The following is a 21145-nucleotide window of genomic DNA, read 5'->3' as shown; positions in this document are numbered from 1 at the left end:
CGCCGCTCCCCGGGGGCAACATGGCGGCCGCTCCCCGCGCCGCCGCTAGAGGGCGCGGGTCAGCCGCACACGGTCCCCGCACGCCCAGCGGCCGCGGCCCGGTGCGGGAGGGGAAGGGCGGCCATGGACAGGTTCTCGTGGAGCACCGGGCTGCTGGAGCTGGGAGAGACCCTGGTGGTCCAGCAGCGCGGCGTGCGCCTCAGCGACGGGGAGGAGAAGGTGACGGGAGCTGGAGCCGCTCCGCGCGGGGCCTGGCGGCGCGGCCGGGGCGGGGAGGAGGGTAAAGGACGCGGCAGTGGGCCCCGGGCAAGGGGGGTGGCAGGGCCGTGGGTGCGGGAGGTGTTGGGCGAGGGACGCGACACAAAGGGTGTGAAGGGCTTGGGCTGCAGGCGGAGCATCGATCGGGGGTGTGGGAGGACGTTCGGCGCCAGGGTCTGGCAGGGTTTGTCTCTGTGGGGAGATTAGGGCGGAGTCGCAGGCTTCGAGGGGCTGTGCTGGTCGACAGCAGCTGAACGTGAGCCCGCAGTGTGCCCGGGTAGGCAAGAAGGCCAGTGACATCCTGGCCTGGATCAGCAATAGCGTGGCCCGCAGGACCAGGGCAGGGATTGTCCTCAGCACTGGTGAGGCCGCGCCCCGAAATCCTGTGTCCAGTTCCAGGCCCCTTAGCTCCGGACAGACATCGAGGTGCTGGAGCGGATCCACAGGAGGGCAGCGGAGCTGGGGAAGGGTCTGGAGCACAAGTCTTAGGAAGAGCAGCTGAAGGGGCTGGGGTTGTTTAGCCTGGAGAAGAGCAGGCTCTAGGGGGACCTTATTGCTCTTTGGAACTGCCTGAAAGAAGGGTGGAGCCAGGTCAGGGTCGGTTTCTTCATCCAGGCAACAAGTGACAGGAAAAGAGGAAGTAGCCTTAAGCTGTGCTAGGGCAAGTATAGGTTGGCCATTTAAAATAATTTCTTGACAGAAGGGGTTATTAGACATTGGAATGGATTGCCCTGGGAGGTGATGGAGTCACCGTCCGTGGAGCTCTTTAAGGAAAGGACATGGCACTGGACGTGGTGCTTAAGGCCGTGTCTGGTTGACATGGGGCTTTTGGGTCATAGGTTGGACCCGATGATCTCAGAGGACTTTTCCAACTTAATTGATTCTATGCAAAAGGCCTTGGACAGCGTGTGTGACATGGGGTGAGGGTTGGGACCCCCACAGGGTGTGTGCAGGCAGTGTCACTCTGCTCGGGCTGTCCCGCCTGTGCGGGGACGAGCCCTAGCTTTGGTGTGGTAGCGGGCATGAGGCACAATTCACACTTGAGCCGTCCTGGCTGCTGACATACCCTCTCCTCTTTCTGAGCCATCCTGCTTATTGCTTCACTTCACTGCAGGACTGACTCTTGGTCTCTCCATTTTTCTACACCATGGTAATTGCATGCCCCCACAAAAAAAGCTGTGAACACGTGCCTCTGGTTTTACAAGTAGGAAGCAATTTGCTAATGCAGATTTTCCAGGTACTGTTTGCTGTCTGATAAGTAAAGAGCTTTTCAACAGCAGCACAGATAGAAGCAATACTCCTGTGTGATAGGATTTCAGACTGTGTGCAGCATCTTTTTATTAGGTTGCTTTGCTTTTTTGCATAACTTCTGCCTTCTTTGTCAGCATACCGTGAATGTTCCAAAGCCAATAGCCCTGTTTAAAGTACATTTAAGAACTTTAGTATATCTTGCAGAGTATATGGAGGGAGGATCCCTCAGGATTTCCGGGGGGAAAGTTTATACTCTTGAAAAAGGAAGTTTGTGTTTATCCATCTAATCCTTTTATATTATTTTTCTCCATTGTTTCCTAAACTTCATGTATTTTGTTTTCTGGAAAAAAGGGAGTCTTCTCAAAATACTGGCTTGTTAAATCTGATTGCTCTGTTGTGGTAAGGTGTAATGTTTCCAAGACCAGTATTTTTGTATCTTATTGGTTCAATGTGTTGTTGATCTGTTTTATTTTTCCTTTCCAGGTGAAATTTGATAGTGGAGTTTTACTGCTGAGCACACACAGACTGATCTGGAGGGATCAGAAGAATCACGTAAGTCCCACCATTGTCTCCTGTATGTCATTCACTTGTACATCTCATCATAAACAACAAGTAGCATGCAATGAAAAGCCTGCACACAGAGAGGGGATTATTCCTGCCTTTGTGCGTGTTTTGTTTTACAAGTATAGTCCACGTTTTGGCCCTCAGCAGAAAGAAGATTATGTTGTGTGCTTTCACCCAGTCCGGCTTTAATAAAACAATCATGCATGCATGAGAAGGGATAGGAATGTATCATATAAATTTTTCTTTTTCTACTGCACAGAAATACAGGCGAAAAAAGCCTGGTGTCATGCACTAAAAAACATTGATTTTGAAACTGAAGTTGAGTGTGTCAGGCAAATCACAATATGAAGTTCTCTCCCGTGCTCCTTGCCTAGGAAGCCTTTCTTGTCTAGGAGACCTTTTCTTTCTTGTTGGTTTCAAGTCCAAGTTCAAGCCCACCATATAGTCCCAGACCATGATTTGATAATAGGATGTGTTTGGTGGTGGCATTGTTTTGCACACATCTTGCCCTCTCAGCTGCCTGTTCCTGCAATCAGCCAGAACTTTTATTGTACTGCTGTGGACAGCTGGTCACAGGTTAAGTGGCACTGCCAGAACTACAGTGTGGTGACTGCAGTAAAGCTGCTGAATGCTTTGTGTCATCAGCCACAGCCTGGGAATGCAGGCTGGAAGTGGGAGAAAGAGACCACAAACACGTAAAGCTCTAAGCATAGACTGTGACAATGGGCACCGCTCCGCAGATGCAATTGGAGGAGGAGTCTTCCTCAGACCAGGTTGGAGTATGCTTGTTTTGGACACAATAATTGACAATTTTAACACTGAAAGTCAAAGTTTAGACAGAGCACATTCAGATGACAACTTTTCAAAAGCAAATTGTATTCCACTGGGCTTTTGTGCAAGGGCAGCTGAAGCACCTCTCACATTCAAAGGCTGATTCCTAGCAAATATCACATCCTTGCTTCAAAGCAGGGAGCTTCTAAGAGCACTCTGAAGGCAATGTCACCAAGGATGTTCCTGATTTGGCAGAGTAGTATGATTTTTTCTTTTAGGGATTGTTTGCAGGAACAGTATACTTATTTTTAATACACATTTTTTCAAAATGTTTAAAGAGCTGTTACCCATGGTGGGATTACTCTTACACAAGTTAGGGCATGATTGTCCAAACCACGAGGTGCTCTGTATAAATTAACATGGGGTTTTTTTGCACAGCCATCACATTATCACATGAGATAATGTTCTAAACTCTGTGTTAATCACTTTATATTTCTTCATCAGCATCGCTTTTTGAGAGCTGAGCCTGTACTACAACAGCCACTGTGTCTAATCTTTTCACTTGGACTTCCTGCACGCTTGCAGTAACATTGGGCATTATGGCTTCATAAAGTCTTAGAACTGAAATCCGTGCTCTCCTTTCCAACAAATAGATTACATTTGTCTCTTTTCCCTGATTTCTCTGTCTGCTCCTAGGCCATGTGCTTTCTTGTACTCTTCTTGAATTTGTTAAATCAGCAGAGGAAAACCTTGGATAAGAAGAAAAAAATAATTTTATTTTAACTAATTTAACTCAGCAAAGATTCTGCAAAGCTCAGGCTTGAGTAACAGAAAGGGCAGAAGTGTGGCCTGGAGATGGGCAAAAATTACCCAGTTCTGACTGGGAGATGTAATTAACTTTGTTAGTGGGGTAAATAAAGCTGATTAATTTTCAAGCTCTCAGTGCTGAAACATGGGGAGCATGGTGCCCTTTTGTTGTCTTGGTAAGCTGTTGTCAAAGCTCAGCTGTGGTTTAACATCAGACTTAGAAACCTTTGCTAGATCACCTAGAAAAAGATTGTAGAGAGAGTCCCTTTCTTATTGTGTCAGCAATGTATAATAATTAATGGGGCACATGTCATTAGGTTAACATATCTTACAGAAACAGACAGCTGGGTCCTATAGCTGCTGTTCTTACATGCTATCTGCAGTTAAACAGTGTTTAAAAACAAAAAAAAAAAGGAATTCTGTAAAGTTTGTTACATAGCTAGATTTGTACAATTTTTTAAATTATAAAATCATGCATAATGTGAGCATGAGGCATTAGAAGACAAAATTCAAATAAACACACAGCATATTTAACACATTTTTGTTTTTGTATCCCTTCCTGTAATGTTGCTCATCAGGAAGGGGTGATTCTAAATCCTTGTACTTCAAATTTGTTCATAACTTTGTATCTTGGAACTAAACAAATCAGTCACTTTGACAGTGCACATACTATGTGTAGTTGAACTCTTTTTGTCATTTTCAAAACCTTTTTTTAACAGAAGTATCAAATTGCCTATCTTTTAAAGTGTCCACAACTTTGTGGCTGTTTTACAAGCGTTAACTGTTTGTAATGGCTTTAGAAACTAGAGTCATAGAAGAGCCTAGATAGCTTGCATTAAGAGTTTTTAGAAAAGGAAGTACAACCCAGGTTTTTTCCCAATAAGAGATTTCCTTATTATTTGGAGTTCCTGCATGTATACTTCCCTGCTCTCAAATTTAATGGTTATTTAATTACTCCATACAAAAAGGAACAATTTTGGTATTAGGGATTGAGAGCCAAATGCCTTTGATAGAAGGATGGAGACACTGTAACAGTGTCTATTGTAAACTGGTGCTACACAGTGGCAGGTGGAAGAGGGAAGTTCTGAGAGGGAATGCAACCTGTGTTTCCTTCATTCTGTGTGACTGTGTCACTCACCAAGGTGTTGTGTGGGAGATGATGTTCCTCAGAGGATGTTCACCAAAACAAGACCAGGTATCTTATTAGATGTTTTGAATCATTCCCTTAGCAACTTCTGTCTCAAATGCATGTGGAAGGAGTTTAGCCTGGGATAGGTTACTTTCCTACAGATGGATACAGCCTTGTTTCTTGCTGTGTTTTGTTTAAAGCACAGTCCAATGTGGTGAGATGCATCAACTGCTGGATTAAGCACTCCTTCACTGTAGGATGGATGGAAAAAATCCTATTGCATTCAGAGAGTAGTGTAGATTTTAGATATTCAGCATTTAAAAAGAATGGTGGGTTTGGATCTTTTTTTAGCTCCCAAAGTAACATCAGTGCAAAAATGTCAAGAACCTGTGAGTATTGCACACCTACAGAGATGAGGTGCAGTTGTTTGGAAATTTTAGTCTTTAAATTTTAACCTCAGATCTAAAGATTTGTTACATCTCATAGTCCCTTCTATGAATCTAGCTTGAGGTTTTTAAAGTTGACACACTGACACTTAAGTTTGTTGAGGTTTTTTAATTAACTAGAACTCAGTTTAATTTTTTATTATTTTTCTACATATATTTCAGTGTAATACATTGTTCCTGTTGTTACCATCATATTCACATAGAGTGCTTCAGGCAGCACCTGTAGATATCCATACTGTTTGTGTAATGGAGAAAGAGAACACTTGGGTTTAGAGAGTGAATAGACAGGATATGGTTTAATTCACCTGTGTCTGTGCTGTTTGTTCCAGGAGTGCTGCATTGCTGTACCTCTGTCTCAGATTGTATTTATTGAAGAGCAAGCAGCTGGGATAGGAAAGAGGTATGGCCGTCCTCATTGTCTTTTTCAGATGGATCCTTTCACATGTATGTTATGTGAGGTACCCAGTATTACAGATTAATCCACGATAGATTCCATTTGCAATCTAAATTTCCATACTGACAGTCACAAAGACCACTGAGGTCAAATGTGTAAGAGAGTCGTGACTGATGTGATTTGTTAACTAACTGTCATGTAATCACTACTTATGATTTTAGAGGTCTTTTCTGACATAAACAATTCTATGATTTTAAGTTTCTAAACAGAGAAAAAATTTTGGCTGGGGAAAATATATACACAATTAACATCTGCTTGCAGCCTGCTGTCAGATTGGCAAGGTAATATGCTGGAGGTATTCAGAAGAAATCAGTTCATTCACTAATGCTGGAGAAGTAACTAAAGACCAATGCAAAGATTATCAGTAAAATGAGATGGGAATGGAGAACTTGCAGTCATGTTGTGATAGCAGTCTGTTAATTTTCCTAAAATCATGCTCTCCCAAGGTTTATTTTGGTAGTAGGTGTCCTTTTGGACTGTTATTTTCATGCATGTTGGCTTTGAATGTTGGTTTTGGATAAGTTCACAGAGTGTCCACAAGTGACAGATAGAAGTCGAATAGGTTACACATAATATTGACACATAATATTCCTGTGTCAAAGTTAGCTTTGACACAGGAAAACATATTTTGGCTTTTGACCTGCAATAACTAATGCCAAATTAAATTACAACTTGGTAATCAGTTTTTATCCTAACTAAAAGGGTTTTTTGGAAATTATTGCTCAAAATTTTAAATTTTGTTATGTTCATTTCTAAAGAATTGATGGTAGGTACATTTTAAATTTGTAAAATGTTTCTGCTTTAGAGGCTGTTGTAGTTTTTATGCAAGATCTACTTCATCAAAATATTTAAATGTTGATGCATAAATATAAAGCATTCTTTGATGATCTTTAGCTCTTATGTGAGATAGTTAATAGAGATTTTGATGAAATAGTTAGCTTTGATTCAGAATTATCTTCTCTTTCCTTTTCCATAGTGCCAAAATAGTAGTTCATCTTCATCCTGCTTCTTCAAACAAAGAGCCTGGTCCATTCCAAAGCAGCAAATACTCCTACGTCAAGCTTTCTTTCAAAGAACATGGGCAGATTGAGGTAAGTCTTGTACCATGGATGCCAAGCACAGTCAGGTCTTTGGACATGCTTTTCTCCTCCTGCTGTGTTAGTGATCATTTCCCATGATCTTTCCATGTTTACTTTTGAGGTGGAGCTTTTTCAATACATCCTTTTGGGAGACAAACACTATGAGTCTCCCATGTTCTATACTTTCATTAAATACTTCAAATAGAGTTCCAAAAATGTCAAGAGGCATTACTAGGCTAGTCCTTATTTTAGGGTGTTTACTATAATCTTATACTTCCTTTGCTAATCTACTAAATTGAACACGGGAATTTCCAAAATGACATTTCTGAAATCTTTTAAATGTTTAACTGAGTAAAAGGTATTTCTTTTTACCTAACCCTCTATTAAACAGGAATCATACAACTTATTCCTAATTAACTCTCTAATTTTATTGCTGAACACCATTTATTGCCTCAGAACTTTTGTTCATTTTACACTGTATAATTTTTTTTAACCTACACCAAATCTCAAAGGCTTTGAGCATTCTAAGAAAAATGTAATATATTCTTAAAAGAAAGCTCATCCTAAAACCCTAAGAAATTGCACTCTCTAAAGAAATTTCACAGTGGAAAATCCTCATTTGACAAGACTGAGAACTTTAACTTTGTGCTGTGAAAAAAGCTGTACCTGTTCACTGCAGAAAATAAGATTTGCAGCTCAGATTAGTTAGAAATGTCTTAAAAATGCATGTGCATGATCAGACTCACTTTCATTTCTTTGTGAGCAGTTTTCAGATTATGATGATTGTAGGTTTATGCATAGTATAAATGTGTGGTTTTCACTGTCATAATCATATTTATTTTAATGTTGTGTCTGAAAATCAAACTTACTCTGCTTACTGGTTGCCTATCACATCAATTAAACCCCAGCCTTTCTTTATGACTTCAGAATAGAAATAGCTTTTCTGTCAACCTGAACAATGAAAAGAGTGGAATAGATTTTCTTTCTGGATATTGGTCAGTGGGACACACTTAGTGTTAGCTAATGCCGCCTTCTGGTAGTAGCAATAAACTAATCGGTGTAATTGATCTCTGTGGTTGTTTTTATATTGTTGAATTAGCAGATCAATAGCAATTGGATTGCTCAGCTTTTCTTCCTTTAAAAACATGCCTTTGAGTATACCTCAACATTTAACATGGTTTGGGACATTTTGAATATCTGAAGAAATATTTTGCTATAGAAGTACTTAGTGACTACATGGCTCCTCTTCTAATGTGAATGCTTTTGAAGACTGGACATTAAGAATTTGCATATAATGAGTTGTATAGGTGTTATCATGTTTTGTCTCCATACATTGTGAAGTTTATTTCATCACCAAGATGCTAAAAGTACACAGAGGTAGTCTGCACAGTTAATGAAATGTCTGTTGTCACTGTTTAACGTTTGCAGTTCTACAGACGATTATCAGAAGAAATCACACAAAGGAGATGGGAGAGCATGCCCACTGGTCAGGCCATGCAAGTTAACAAGGATTCACAGGTATGTGCAGAGCTTCTGGGCAGGATCTGTGTGTAATCTCCTACTGCCACTTCTTGCCACCCCAATATACCACATCCAGCATGTGCCTCTAACCAACATCATGGGCATGTGCAGGAATTCAGCTTTAGTTTGCCTGTTTTTTCACTGGCATAAATTAGTTTCTCCTTTGCATTTTTCATCTGATAGAACACAGTTGCCTCTCTTTCTTGAGTATGCTTAGATAATGAGCTCCTATTTTTTGTTTGCTTTAGTTAGACACACATAATTGTGAAAATACAATAATTATTTGCATATACTTTTATTCAGCATGGGAGGTCCAATGAAGCTGGAAAATTTTTTGTCTTTATTGTGATTGCTGGTTTATTTTTCTGTGGCTGGAAGTCAAACATATAACATGTAACTTTTATATAACTTTTTGAAACCGATATATGTTTGATTTACATGTGTATTCTGAATGGACAGTTGTTAGAGAGAATGTCATATGTTAGATAACGTTTATCTGCCTACATACTTCAAAGTTATTAACTCTGATAGACATGTAGGAGTTGTTTCTATATATTAATGTACTGAATATGTGAATATATAGTATTGTATGAGTGAAATAGGATGATTTAAAGATTGGTCAATATGAAATCATGTATGTCCCTTGTGGTAAATGTAGTATGTATAGGCACAGCTGCATTTGGAGTAATGCATGAAGAATCTAATCAAAATATTAACTTACCACTACTTAAGTCATAGCAGCTCTTTAACATCAGTGCTAAGCTTTGCAGTCAGAGGTGAGAGACCTGGCACTGCTGCCACTTAGGTACCAGCCTTTCCAGAATGCATTTGGCATCTGGTAGAAGTTTCACCATTGCCTACATTCTAATACCTCTGAGGAAGGTAGACTGTACTTAGCATTGTGTTTCTGTGTTTCTGTTTCTTAAGGCTGGATTTCTTCAAGTAATACACTCAGGCATTTCCACAGCTCTAGTATGGATGTTCACATGGACTTGAGAGGCTAGAATTGAGATGAGCTGGAATACCTAGTCTGGATATAAAGCCATATTAATAGCTTCAAATATACTATCAATATAATTACTTGCCTAGTACAGCAAATTCATACATGGTTCACTTTTCTTGTTTTTTAACAATGGTTTGAAAAGTACTGTCAAGAAGTGCATGAAATATTGTATGAATGGTATCTGCTGTTTGGGGGAATATTTCCGGTCCTCTAATTTTCACAGTGAGGCAAATGAGAAAACTTAGCATTTCCTATTTTGACTCTTTCCTTGTTTTTTCGTTCTTTTTTTTTTTCTTTTAAGGCAGGAAGAATAAGGGCTGTAGGAATTGTAGGTATTGAAAGGAAATTAGAAGAAAAAAGAAAAGAGACTGACAAAAACATTTCCGAGGTAGGTGTTTTTGAAGTTTCAAGGTCAACCACCTGTCTGAACTATTTACACTCATTCACTCTTTCTTTTAGGGACAGCTGAGAGTATTTACTGTTTTTGTTGAGAAGTCTGAATTGATTAAGAGTGTACAGTTATTTATTTTGTTTAACTTGCTTACCAATATATGTAAAGTTACTTCATTTAAACAATTCCTTTCAAGAAGATTGTTCTTTGAAACTAACTGTGTATTTATTGAACTAATTTTGGTTTCAATTAAAAATTGAATATATATTAAGCAGAATATGCTGATCCAAGTGTCTGCACATAACTGTGATGAAGCTAGATTTTCCTCTTATAATCAGGTTTTAGGTGTTACATTTAGGCTTATAATTACAGTAAAATGATTTGCAGTCCAGGCATCGACAAGCTATTATAAGTATTTTGCAAAATACTTGGCCTAGAGGGAAACCATTCTTTTCCACAAAACCAGCACAATAGTTGAATTCCAGATATCAATAGTGATGGACCGTGAAGGCATTTAATTTCTTCATATATACCTGAGAGCAATACCCTCAAAAATAGTCTGATTCTGTCTTGGTAGTAGAGATTGATACAAAAGTACTGATAAACTACATGCAGCAGATTTGTTCTTGTGGCAAAGCTTTATGGGATTCAGTGGGCCACAAGAAAAAGGCATTCCCTACTCTAATACTTACAAAAATTAAAGTGCCTTTGCAGGCCACGTGCTGTTTCAGATACTGGGAGCATTAAACTTTCTTGGTTTCTGCCTGTGAGGAATGTACTGAATGAAGTTTTGTGTGTAGCTCAAAAGGTATTGTGGTTACATGCGTGGGTATATAGTTCAAAAGGCATTGTCTGCATATTTTTTCCTTTAGTAGCTTTGTCAGAGAGTAAAAGAAATCCATTTATACATGTTGCATGAACAGAGGAAAACCATGACTTGTAAAATCCTGCCTTCCTCCAGCTTTAAATGTTATAAATGACTTAATTTAAAAAATGGTGCCCTGGCTTCCAGGAAAAGGCTTCCTGCATCTGCTGTTCAGTGCTGATAAGAATCCAGTTCTTAAGCCTTTTGTTTATCTGAGGAAGTTCCTGTTAGGTGTGTGCACATTCCCCTTTGTTTCCAGGCCTGCCATGGGTGAGTCAGGCAGAGGAGGAGTTAGACACAGCATACTGTTTATTTAGCTAAATCAGGGTTCTTTTGAAGAATGTTGTTTTCATGCAGGTATAGAGATTAGAAATAAGCTGGGAAAAGCCCTGTCAGAAAACTTATTGTTGATATCATATACAAGTAGAATAGCAGGACTTTGATTTACACTAGAGATTGGGAAATCTATTGTAAATTATTCAGTTTGGCAGATTAGGGAGTAAGAAGTATTCCAAATAGAAGCTTTTGTTTTCTTAGTGGTAAATTATTGTTACACAGTGACATACTTTCTTCTCTCCTTGTGGACCACCTAATTTTGGATATCTAACTCAGATACCAAGTGTTAGGGGGCTAAACTTGTCCAGTCAGTGGAGAAACACTGGCACTATCAGGAGGTGAAAAGCTAACCCTATCTCTTTCTAGAGACATCTCCTTTTGTTCTTTGCACGTTGAATCTCTGACCAATAAGCATCTACATATGGTACCTAAAAGTATATGGGAACAATGGGGTCTTCCTGCAAAAACACTGCTGAAGTGTATCTTTCTAGTGGGGGATTAGTCAGAGTAAGGCAGAAATGACATAGAGGCAGTGACTAGAAGCTGTAGGCAAGATGTCTCTCTGGCCATTTGACAGTGTAACTGAACCTTCTTGTGGCTGGAGGGCTTCAGTGCTGCTGGCAGGCAAACTTTACATGAGAAGGTTCAGGAATTTTTCTCACACCGGTTGTTCAGAAAAGGTTGTTTGAAAAGGTTGATCATCTGGACATGGTGTCATGTATTTGAGAGTAGTGAGGAGGGTGAATGAATGTGTGCTGATGAGGGTGGGAGAAAAGAGAGTTGCTTTTTAATATAGTTGCATTAATGGAGTTTCTAGCTCTCTTTTTTTTAACTTTTTTGTAATGCTAGTTTATCATTACTAAAAGTTTGGAATTTCATATACCTTCAGCTGTTTTTAAAGTATGATTTATTTAAGCCTAAAAACCCTTTGTGGGTTGTTGTAGAGTTATTGTATTTGAGACCATAGCATTTTATTGGAGTACTTAAAAGAAGAGATGTTGCCACACATTTCAGAGGTTTTGTCCCTCAGATATTCTCTTCCTTGCTCATTTGAAATGAGTGTTCCCTACTAATTAAATAACATTCACTGATTAAAGTTGTCTTGTCAGGAGGAGTACATCTGTAGCTTTACAGCTGTCTTGCGGCTGGCCAGAAACAACAGGTCTCCTTGAGTGAGGGTTAATTGTTGGAATAAACCTTCCCCCACCTTACAGAGAGCATAATAAACTTGGACAGTTTAATCTTTTCTTGGACTCCGTATCTCATTGTCCCTTCCTATCACATGGACATCATAAATCATACCAAAATTCTATTCATATACTGGAAAAGTATGTGATTGTTTGATTCTCTTCTTCTTTCTTTGTTGTTTATTTTAATTATAAGACATGCTGTAAAACAGTAGTATCAACAAATAAGGTATTTGTATAATACCTTATAGTAATCTCATATTGTAACATACCTCATATTGTAAATTACCTTATATAATCTCATGGTGTAACATACTCATCTAAAGGGGTAGCAGCGTAGGACGATGGACAAAGGCAGCTCCCTGTGTCCATAAAACTGAATGCTGTCATTATACTGATCTGCATTGTCTGCTTTTCATTTCAGGCTTTTGAGGACCTTAGCAAACTAATGGAGAAGGTATGGATGAATGGCACGTGTCACTTGGCCACATAGACTTACACTTGTTTTCCCAGTTTTAAGCACGCTTTTTTCTCTTGCACTGGAATTGACTTATCTGTGTATGTTTCTTATAGGCTAAGGAAATGGTGGAATTATCCAAGTCAATAGCTAACAAGATCAAAGAAAAACAAGGGGACATCACTGAGGATGAGGTAAATTAATTTGGTTTTTAAATTCTACAAAAATGTTCCTATGAAAAGCAAAAAGCTATCTGTTTAATAATGTAGTGTTAATAAAAACCCTTACTGGTTGGTTTTGTTGTGTTTAATCCCTTATACTTGGTGTAGAGTTTACTTGCTTAGTGTTAATTTTTCTTTTAACCCCTTTTAAAAGCAATGATCTAGCTGTTTTTGTATAAATTTTTCTCATTTTTTACCTGTGCTGGTCAAAAATAAATGGTACAAAGTTTTGCCTTCTCTTTACCTAGTAATTAACTTTATTGGTAGTAAACTGAGGGATTTATTCCCCAAAACATTGTTATAGTAATAAATCAAAGATTTTTAAAAACCAGAATCACTCATTAGCTGCTGTACTTTTAAATGTATTTGTTTGTTTTCTTGTTCAGACCATTAGGTTCAAGTCCTACCTGCTGAGTATGGGTATAGCTAATCCAGTTACAAGGGAAACGTATGGATCTGGTACACAGTACCACATGCAACTGGCAAAGCAACTGGCGGGAATCCTGCAGACACCCTTAGAGGTAAAGCACATCTTGCACCTCCATGCATCTTGCATTCTCCATGCATTGCTGAATTTTGATGTGAGTGTGTTTTGACTGTAGTAGTCTGCCCCATTTTAAAGCAGATTTAGCAGCACAGCCTCCTATTCAATGTTAATGGGAGGAATAGATGTTGCCTTTTTGAATAAAAAAATTCAGTACGAGTTTTTCTTTGGACTAATGGCATCAACTTTTGATTTGCAAAATGTTGATGAGATTTAGAAAATTATTCAAGTGGTCTTTCTTCTATTTGAACAGCCCTGTATTCATCCCTTGCTGCAGAACATTTCATTTTTTAAAAGAAAGGGTGAAATGACACTGTATGAAAATAAAAGTAATGAGTCTTTTTTAAACTGCTTAAAATGAATATATTTTGCAAATATAGGACAGGATTATTAAGTAGATTACCAGCCCATAGTAATATCTCCTGTTTTAATTTATCTTAAGATATTACAGATTACAGGTTTCTCACCAAACAGGTCAATTTCAGATTGCAACTTATAAGGCTATGTTCTACCTAAAAAGCATATATACTACAGTATTTTTTGAAAGGTATGTGCTACCTACTATGATCACAATGGAAAACTGAGTTTTTCTGAAAAGTAAAAATGGTAAATTTATTGATAGATTTAATGCATTGAAATTCCTTGTTCTGTGATTTATTCTCTGGTTTAAAATCAAAGTAATTTGCAGTCCTTGGGTGTAGTGTCACTATTTTGCATTTTAAAATGATTAGTGCAAGGTACCACTTGCCTCTTTAGTTTTTTTCTCATTTGGGCCCATCATTTAGCCCCTCTGTTTGACCTGTTTAATCAGCCACCTGCAAGTCGAGATTATGAGTTTCCTGGGCTGTTTCTCTCACTAGTCTTGTGCTCGTTAACACAGGAGCGCGGGGGGATCATGTCTCTGACAGAAGTGTACTGCCTGGTGAACCGTGCCCGAGGGCTAGAGGTGAGACGCTGCTCTGGGTCACTGTGTTATAACAGGACTTCAGCCATAAGGACATTAAGGGGTAAAAATGTTCCCTACAATGGCTCATTCTACTTGTCTACAACACAATGTGATCAACTCTTTATTAAAATTAGAGGGGTTTTACCTTTCTCCTTCTCACTTTTCCCTATAATACTTATGTGTCCTTTACAAGTAGTAATAATATATGCTGCTTTTTATGCTACCATGTAAAAGGGAAAATTCATACTTATCTGGAAACAAAACTTAAAGGTCAGAGACGACTAAAGTATGGTGAATGCTCTGGGAATTTTTTTTAACAAAATACAGCAATTCTTTTTGTAAACAAGGCAAGGAAGGTTATTATAGAATACATAGTAAGGGAACAGAAAGGAGCATAGAAGCCAAGAAAGTAGACTGCACAATAGAAAGGAAAAAGAATTAACAATAAGTGTAGCCTGGTGTATGTTATAGCTTCAGCTACTAAAACTTTGTTTTGATGTTATACTGTACACCTGAAATGCAAGCTGTGAATAAATATGTTTTACTATTTTAATAGTTACTGTCACCAGAAGATTTAGTAAATGCTTGTAAAATGCTGGAATCACTGAAATTACCACTAAGGTAAGAGTGGATTTATTTATAAAGCATGGCACTCACAGCTCAGACCATTATGATTTGATTTTTACTTGAAGTAGATTTTTTTTGTGGTTGTTGTGGGTATTTTAACAAAGTCATTCTTTGCTCAAAGGATGCTGCTGTATGCGCCAACATTCACTCTACATTAAAAACATTAATTTTTAGCTAGGAAGATGTTATTTTTTCACTTAGAATTTTTTCAGACTGGAAAAGGGTTTAACCAAGACCAGACATATGCCCTACTCTTTTCTGTCTCTTCAGATTTTGAATATGCTGTTAAGCTTCAGTTAATCTTAGAGAGCTTGCTTGGGTTTGGGGGGATTTTTTCCCCTTTTATAAAGTGGTTATAGATGTGAATGCATTAGAAACGTGACTCTAAGTGATGTGCACAAGGTTTTTAGTTACTTTGCCTCTCTTTTTTGATTTTAGGCTTCGGATATTTGATAGTGGTGTGATGGTGATTGAACTCCAGTCTCATAACGAAGAGGAAATGGTAGCTGCTGCTTTAGAGACAGTAAGTGTACTTCATTTCCTTCAGTGTTCTGACCATGCTATGGAAATTTAAACACATTAGGTAAAAAGCTTGAGGTATGGGATTTCCTCTTGAGCTTTCAAAATACAAAGCATTCCACTTCATATCTTCTAAGAGAAATATTTAAATAGCACTTCTCATCTTCAAAGTTCTGTGCAGGCAATAACCTTAGTCATTACTTTCTCTTTAAGGAATAAATCACTTTTCTATCTCTTTTTCAAACTTCATTAACCTTCAGCCTTCCTCCAAATCTTTTCCACTGTACACTGAAATTCATGGCATTTACTGAGCACCTAATTTAACAGAAGTCAACTTCAGACACTGTACTGCTTGAAGGCAGTGGAAACAGCTCTTAAATGTTGATATAGGTAGTTGTTTGGTTTGGGTTTATTTCATAGAGCAGTACCTTATATGTGTACCAAGTCTGCTGCTGTGAAGAGCACTCAGTGGGAGAGTGTGTATAGAATTTAGCCAGCTTCATCAGGGAAAATAATAGTATGAGTTTCTCAGTGTCATAAACCTTTGTGGTTGTGCTGCCTCTGGACACTTTACAGTCCTGTTATCCTATAATTTGTTACATTTTCCCATGTCTTTCTGAGTGGAATGTAATTTTTTGATTTTCATACATCTGAGAAAAGGCTGTTCCAGTGTATCCAAAGTTAAACATCAAAGCCAAAGAGGAGGCAGTCGAGAAAAAGTAGAGCTATCACAGACACCTTCTCACTTGACACCAGGTAGACTGCTCAGTGTGTTTTACATGATTGTCACCTTACAGCTTTTGCTGATCAGAAAGACTTTTAGATGAGAGAAATAGATAAGAGAAATGTTTACAGGGATATAAAAGATTCCATTCTAAATCAACAACTCTAAAATGTTAAGTCTTTCAGTATATGTTAATATTTTCAGTTTATTTTCTTAAATGTGTAGAAAAATACCAAGACCATTTTAGGTCTTTTTTTCTGATTATTTTTGGTTTCTAATGAATTTTTTTTGTCTTCAGTAAGAGTGCTTATGTGTTTGAAAAGAAAGGAAAAACCTTTCTTGATAACAAAGGAAGTCAACTGCAAAAAGTAGCAGATGGTGGATTTATTACCAAGGTGCCTTTTTTCAGTTATTTTCATAATGTGAAACTTTGGCTCTATAGAAGAATGCAAGGGAGAGTCTTCAACTGAGGAAGACTAGCTTGTATGGAAAAGGGAAGATGAGATCAGGCTTGTGGCCAAAAGCACCCCATACTTCAGTGTTACTGCACATTATGCATTAAGTTCTAAGAAGTGAGAGGAAGCCATAGGGTTTCAGGCAGGAGAGAGAAGGGATTTTGAATGGCTGGTGAAGACAGGAAATGACAGGGACATCAAAGGAATCCCAACATCACCCTTGATGAGCCTAGTGGTTTGGGGAGGAAAGATAATTAATCACCAATTGTATAGCTGACTTCCATTACTCAGATTTGATCTCTTAGCTTCCAAAAATCTCATGTTAGGACTGATTTAATCTGAGTTTCTGTAAAAGGACTACTGCTGAGAATGATGCAGAATAGACCCCTCCCCACCCAGTTATGTGGGAAGCAGGAAATGGCAACTACATCCGGATTTACAACTTTGCTTGAATCTAAAGCAATGGAGAAATGGAAGGATTATTAATTTTTAGGGAATAAAACATGTTTATGTGGGAAATTCAAGACAATAATAAGTCTGTAGTATGTAGTATGTATGTAGTTCATATGTAGTATTTATATGGTATTTTGAACATCCACGTGACCAACGTGTGTGAGAAGGCTGCATTTTATTAAGTAGCATGGTTGAGACAAAAGGGCCAAAGTTTTGAGTTCCAAGAGTGAACCTGTCTTTTGTGTCAGCTGAATGTGATGGTGGCTTTTAGTTACTTCTCTAGCGTGCCATAATGTCATGTGAAGTACTAAGGTTTGGGGATCTTCTTGTAGGCAGTGGGTGTATTTTAAATGCCATAAAACTCAAATTTTTCTCTTCCACCTGAAATGACATATTTCTACATTGATGAGCTGCCCTGAACAGGTCTTTTATTTTCTTGTCTAGGCTTCAGTGTTTGCAGAATCACTTAGAATAGGTCTGCTGTGTAAATACTGATGGAGACTGTATTCTGCTGTCTGAGCTATTCTAATTTTTCAGTTCATTTGATTCTAAGGCATCTTTAAAAAAAAATCCAAAGGAATTTTGGGTACCATATGACTTTTTTACAGATTTAATTCTTTTCTCTCTTGCTTTTTTATACTTAGCAATTTTCCCAGGACACAGAAGAGATGTTTTTGAGGGCAAATACTCATAATTAGTTTTACTTTTAAAAAAGCAAACAAATTAATTCTCTTCTCAAGGGATTTGCTACCAATTTATCACTTCACAAGGCCAGACCTGATTCAGTAGCTGAGAGAACTTTGTAGTTCTTCCAATGCCGTAGTTTGTTTATTTGTGTTGTTTGGTTTTTGATAGGTATCTGAAAAGGGTTCTCTCACAGCTGATGAGTTTGCTAAGCTGGTGGGGATGTCTGTTCTCTTAGCCAAAGAAAGGTAAGTAATAATTCTTGTATTTAATACTTTAGTTATCATGTTGTCCTCAAGTAATACAGGACATCTTCTTTTGCTTTCTCTAGGCTGCTTCTTGCTGAAAAGATGGGCCATCTTTGCAGAGATGATTCAGTGGAAGGCTTGAGATTCTACCCAAATTTATTTCTGACACAAAGCTAATACCATTGTGTACAATTTGTTATGTAATAATTGAACAAGAGAGCAGAATCCTTCCAAGAACTGACTTTAAAATTCTTATTTCGTTAGTCAACTGCAAGAGACATGAACATTGCAATGCATTTACAGTTCTCAGGTATTTCAAGTGCTGAATCATCTTACATGGAACTGAAAGGAAATAGAAATCACAAAGTCAGAAGCATGTCTATTGTCTCAAGACAACTCACTCATTTTTCAAGTTTTATTTGATGTGCTGTGTAGTTTCTCATTTCAAGAGAAGATTCCACACCAGTGAAAGTGGAGGGAATATTGCTATAGAGTGCTGTGAGGGTCAGCACCCAGAAGCCAGCTTACTGCATACTCCAATTCCAGTTTGCTTATGTCTGGAGCAACAAAGCAGACAGATGTATCCACAGTGATAAGAAACGGGACTTTGGTGTGTACTGAGGTATAAGGAACAAACTACTGTAGAATAATCCCTTCTCCCAGAAGTGATGAACAGTTTTCTAAGGGAGGATATTGGGGTTCTAGAATTTAAGACAGAAGGAACCTTCTGCAAGAGAGATTATTGTATGTCAGGCAAATCTAGAAATTACCGTGTTTATTTTGTCGTGTCTTACACTAATATCTCAGATAGAAGCATTGTTAGCACAGACTTCCTCCCTTCTCTTTCCTTGCCATCTTCCTTCCTGTCCATTTATGTTGCACTTTGGGTGCCCTTTCTCTGTCCTCTGTGTAGCAGAGTGGAGCAGCCTCCTGTCACTTCACCAGACTCTCCGCTTTAATGTGCTTGTATTTTATCTTGTACTTCTAACAAAAGATCATTTGTTTGTTTCATCAGCCTATTACATGTTTTGGGGAAACAGTTCATTTGCTTACGTCTCATACATGAAAATTAATATGCTTCCTATATTGAAGGGAGGAAGAAGACTATCACCCTGTGTTTAATAATCACAAGGTGTCATTGTTTGGTATTCTTCACCCTGTGTTCACACTGAATGCAATATAATAGCCTCGGTTTTCATAACTCCAGTGGAGTTGCTACACTACTTGAAGATCTGTCATGATAATAACAGTTAAGTGGATGTTTATGATCCACATTACCTGAATTTTTGGCATTTTGAAGCGACTATTTTTAATAAATAAAGTTAATTTAATGTATGAGCAAGGACATCATACAGGTAACTACACTGTGGTTGTGATGGCCAGATCAATTTTACAAGAAAGGACAAAAAGGCTTTTAATATGAGCCTGAAGATATTTTCAGAACTATTTCAGTGTTACCATAGCATGAGTTAAGACATGAGTTAAGAGCCTGTCAATAATTCAGTGCAGAGATTCCTACAGTGATCATGCCTGTGGCTTATAGGATGTCCTTTATATCCAGGGGATTGCATCTTACTTTTGTCACAAGCAAACTTTCGTGCAGTGCTTTCTTCAAGGCAGCTTTCCTCTGCTCCATGAGGGTGCTAAAACTTTTGTCTTTGACACAGCTGAAGGAACCAGTTCTGCACTATTATTACAGTGTTAGTCACCTGGTGTCATCTCTTCAGGAGCCTTACAGCTTGCTGCTTTCCTTCATTCCCCCCATAACCCAAAGGAGAGATCCATGCAAAGTACACTGAGCACCGCATATCTAAGGAGGGGCTGAAAAGTGAGAAATTTGGAAGCAAAAAGCTGTTTTGTGATGCCTGTCTCTTTTGTCCAATAAAAGCCTGTCATGGAAAACCAGTGGTTTGTGGGCCTGAAAACCTCTCCCCATGAGGGGGCACGTTGTGTGCAGGAAGAACAAAACCTGAAAGGAAATGCCAAGTGTAAACTGCCAGCCTCTGTTCCTCCAACCCTGAGTGTTTCATTATCTTACTTAAGCAATAATAATACAGCCTGTTTAGAATAATGATACCTTCTCAAGCTTTTCTTTTCCAAAATTTTTCTTTGACTTTGTTTTTCCTCCAGACAAAAAGGCTATAGGGTAAATTGTATTGCTGGTTTAGAATTTAAACAGACACATGAGAAAATGGCTACTAGAAAGTAAGAAAAATTAAAACATTTTCTTAAATAGATTGTTCTGTTGAGGTTTTTTTTCCTTCTAAGTGTTTTAAATGCTTTAAAATGCTTTACACATTAAAATGTTGTGGTTCCATGGAGCAGGTTTTTGAAGCACATCATATTTTTACTGTCTCACTTTGTAACTAAAGGGGTACAATATAGTTTTGATTTAAAGGGCAGAATTGAATGTAATTAGAAGGCCTTGCTTGTGTTGCTGAGTAGCCTGTTACCCATCCCACCAGAACAGTCAAACTGTAGGTGTCTACACAAGCACTGCTTTCATGAGTGTATATTAATTTAATACAGAAGGTACATATATGAACATTTCCTGTTTTGATTATTCCTAGGATATTTGTATCACGATATATGACTATTTTGCCAGGGCTGCCTACACAAATAGTACTTGTCTTTTTATGGAGCAGTCTTAAATGATGATGATGTTTTTCATTTGAAAACATGGGCCTTTTTATACCTTGGACAGGAAAACACTCCTCAGGAATCTGTACATCTTTTCTGTTTCTCCTTTGCCTTTGTTTTCAGGAAAATTACATTCAGCCTATGGAATCATGGATCTAATCTGGACCATATTTCTGAAATGCAAATTTTTTTTCTTCTGAAAAGTATATGTGTATGTGCATTTGGAAGTCCTCAGAAGTGTATCTTTCATTATCATTTACAGGTGCATATTGATTAGCTAAAGTCTTTGAGGCTCAGTTCTTCTAACAGGACTTCCATGGTTTGTCCAAAGAGCCTGACTGTGCTTCTAAAACTAGTGCAAGTATTGTCCCTGAATTCACGAGTACAGTAGTGGGAGACAGTAGGAGCCTGCTGCCAACAGTAGAGGTTCCTGCTTCCTGAAGCCTGGGAGACACTCATTTACAACTGGACAGGTCTTTGAAAATACATTCTGAAAAGGCAGTTCAAAATTATTTGTGGATTTGATAAGAAATCATTGTTTTCTCTAGGAGGAACTCCCTCACCA

The 21145-nt window shown here is 38.4% G+C and overlaps 1 protein-coding gene across 1 annotated transcript; it reads left to right on the top strand.

The window, feature by feature from the left end:
• The first annotated feature begins 53 nt into the window (after positions 1–53).
• VPS36 (vacuolar protein sorting 36 homolog) lies at positions 54–20279 on the top strand. The gene is made up of 14 exons (XM_038148102.1): positions 54–219; positions 1993–2061; positions 5556–5626; positions 6657–6771; positions 8188–8277; positions 9585–9671; positions 12487–12519; positions 12636–12713; positions 13127–13261; positions 14165–14230; positions 14787–14851; positions 15296–15380; positions 17864–17940; positions 18024–20279. The coding sequence occupies exons 1-14, from the start codon at positions 124–126 to the stop codon at positions 18115–18117; spliced, it is 1161 nt and encodes a 386-aa protein (XP_038004030.1). The 5' UTR covers positions 54–123; the 3' UTR covers positions 18118–20279.
• The last annotated feature ends 866 nt before the right edge of the window (positions 20280–21145 follow it).

This window comes from Motacilla alba, chromosome 1 (assembly GCF_015832195.1).
Source record: "Motacilla alba alba isolate MOTALB_02 chromosome 1, Motacilla_alba_V1.0_pri, whole genome shotgun sequence".
Lineage (NCBI taxonomy): Eukaryota > Metazoa > Chordata > Aves > Passeriformes > Motacillidae > Motacilla > Motacilla alba.
This window is presented reverse-complemented; position numbering and strand designations above follow the sequence as displayed.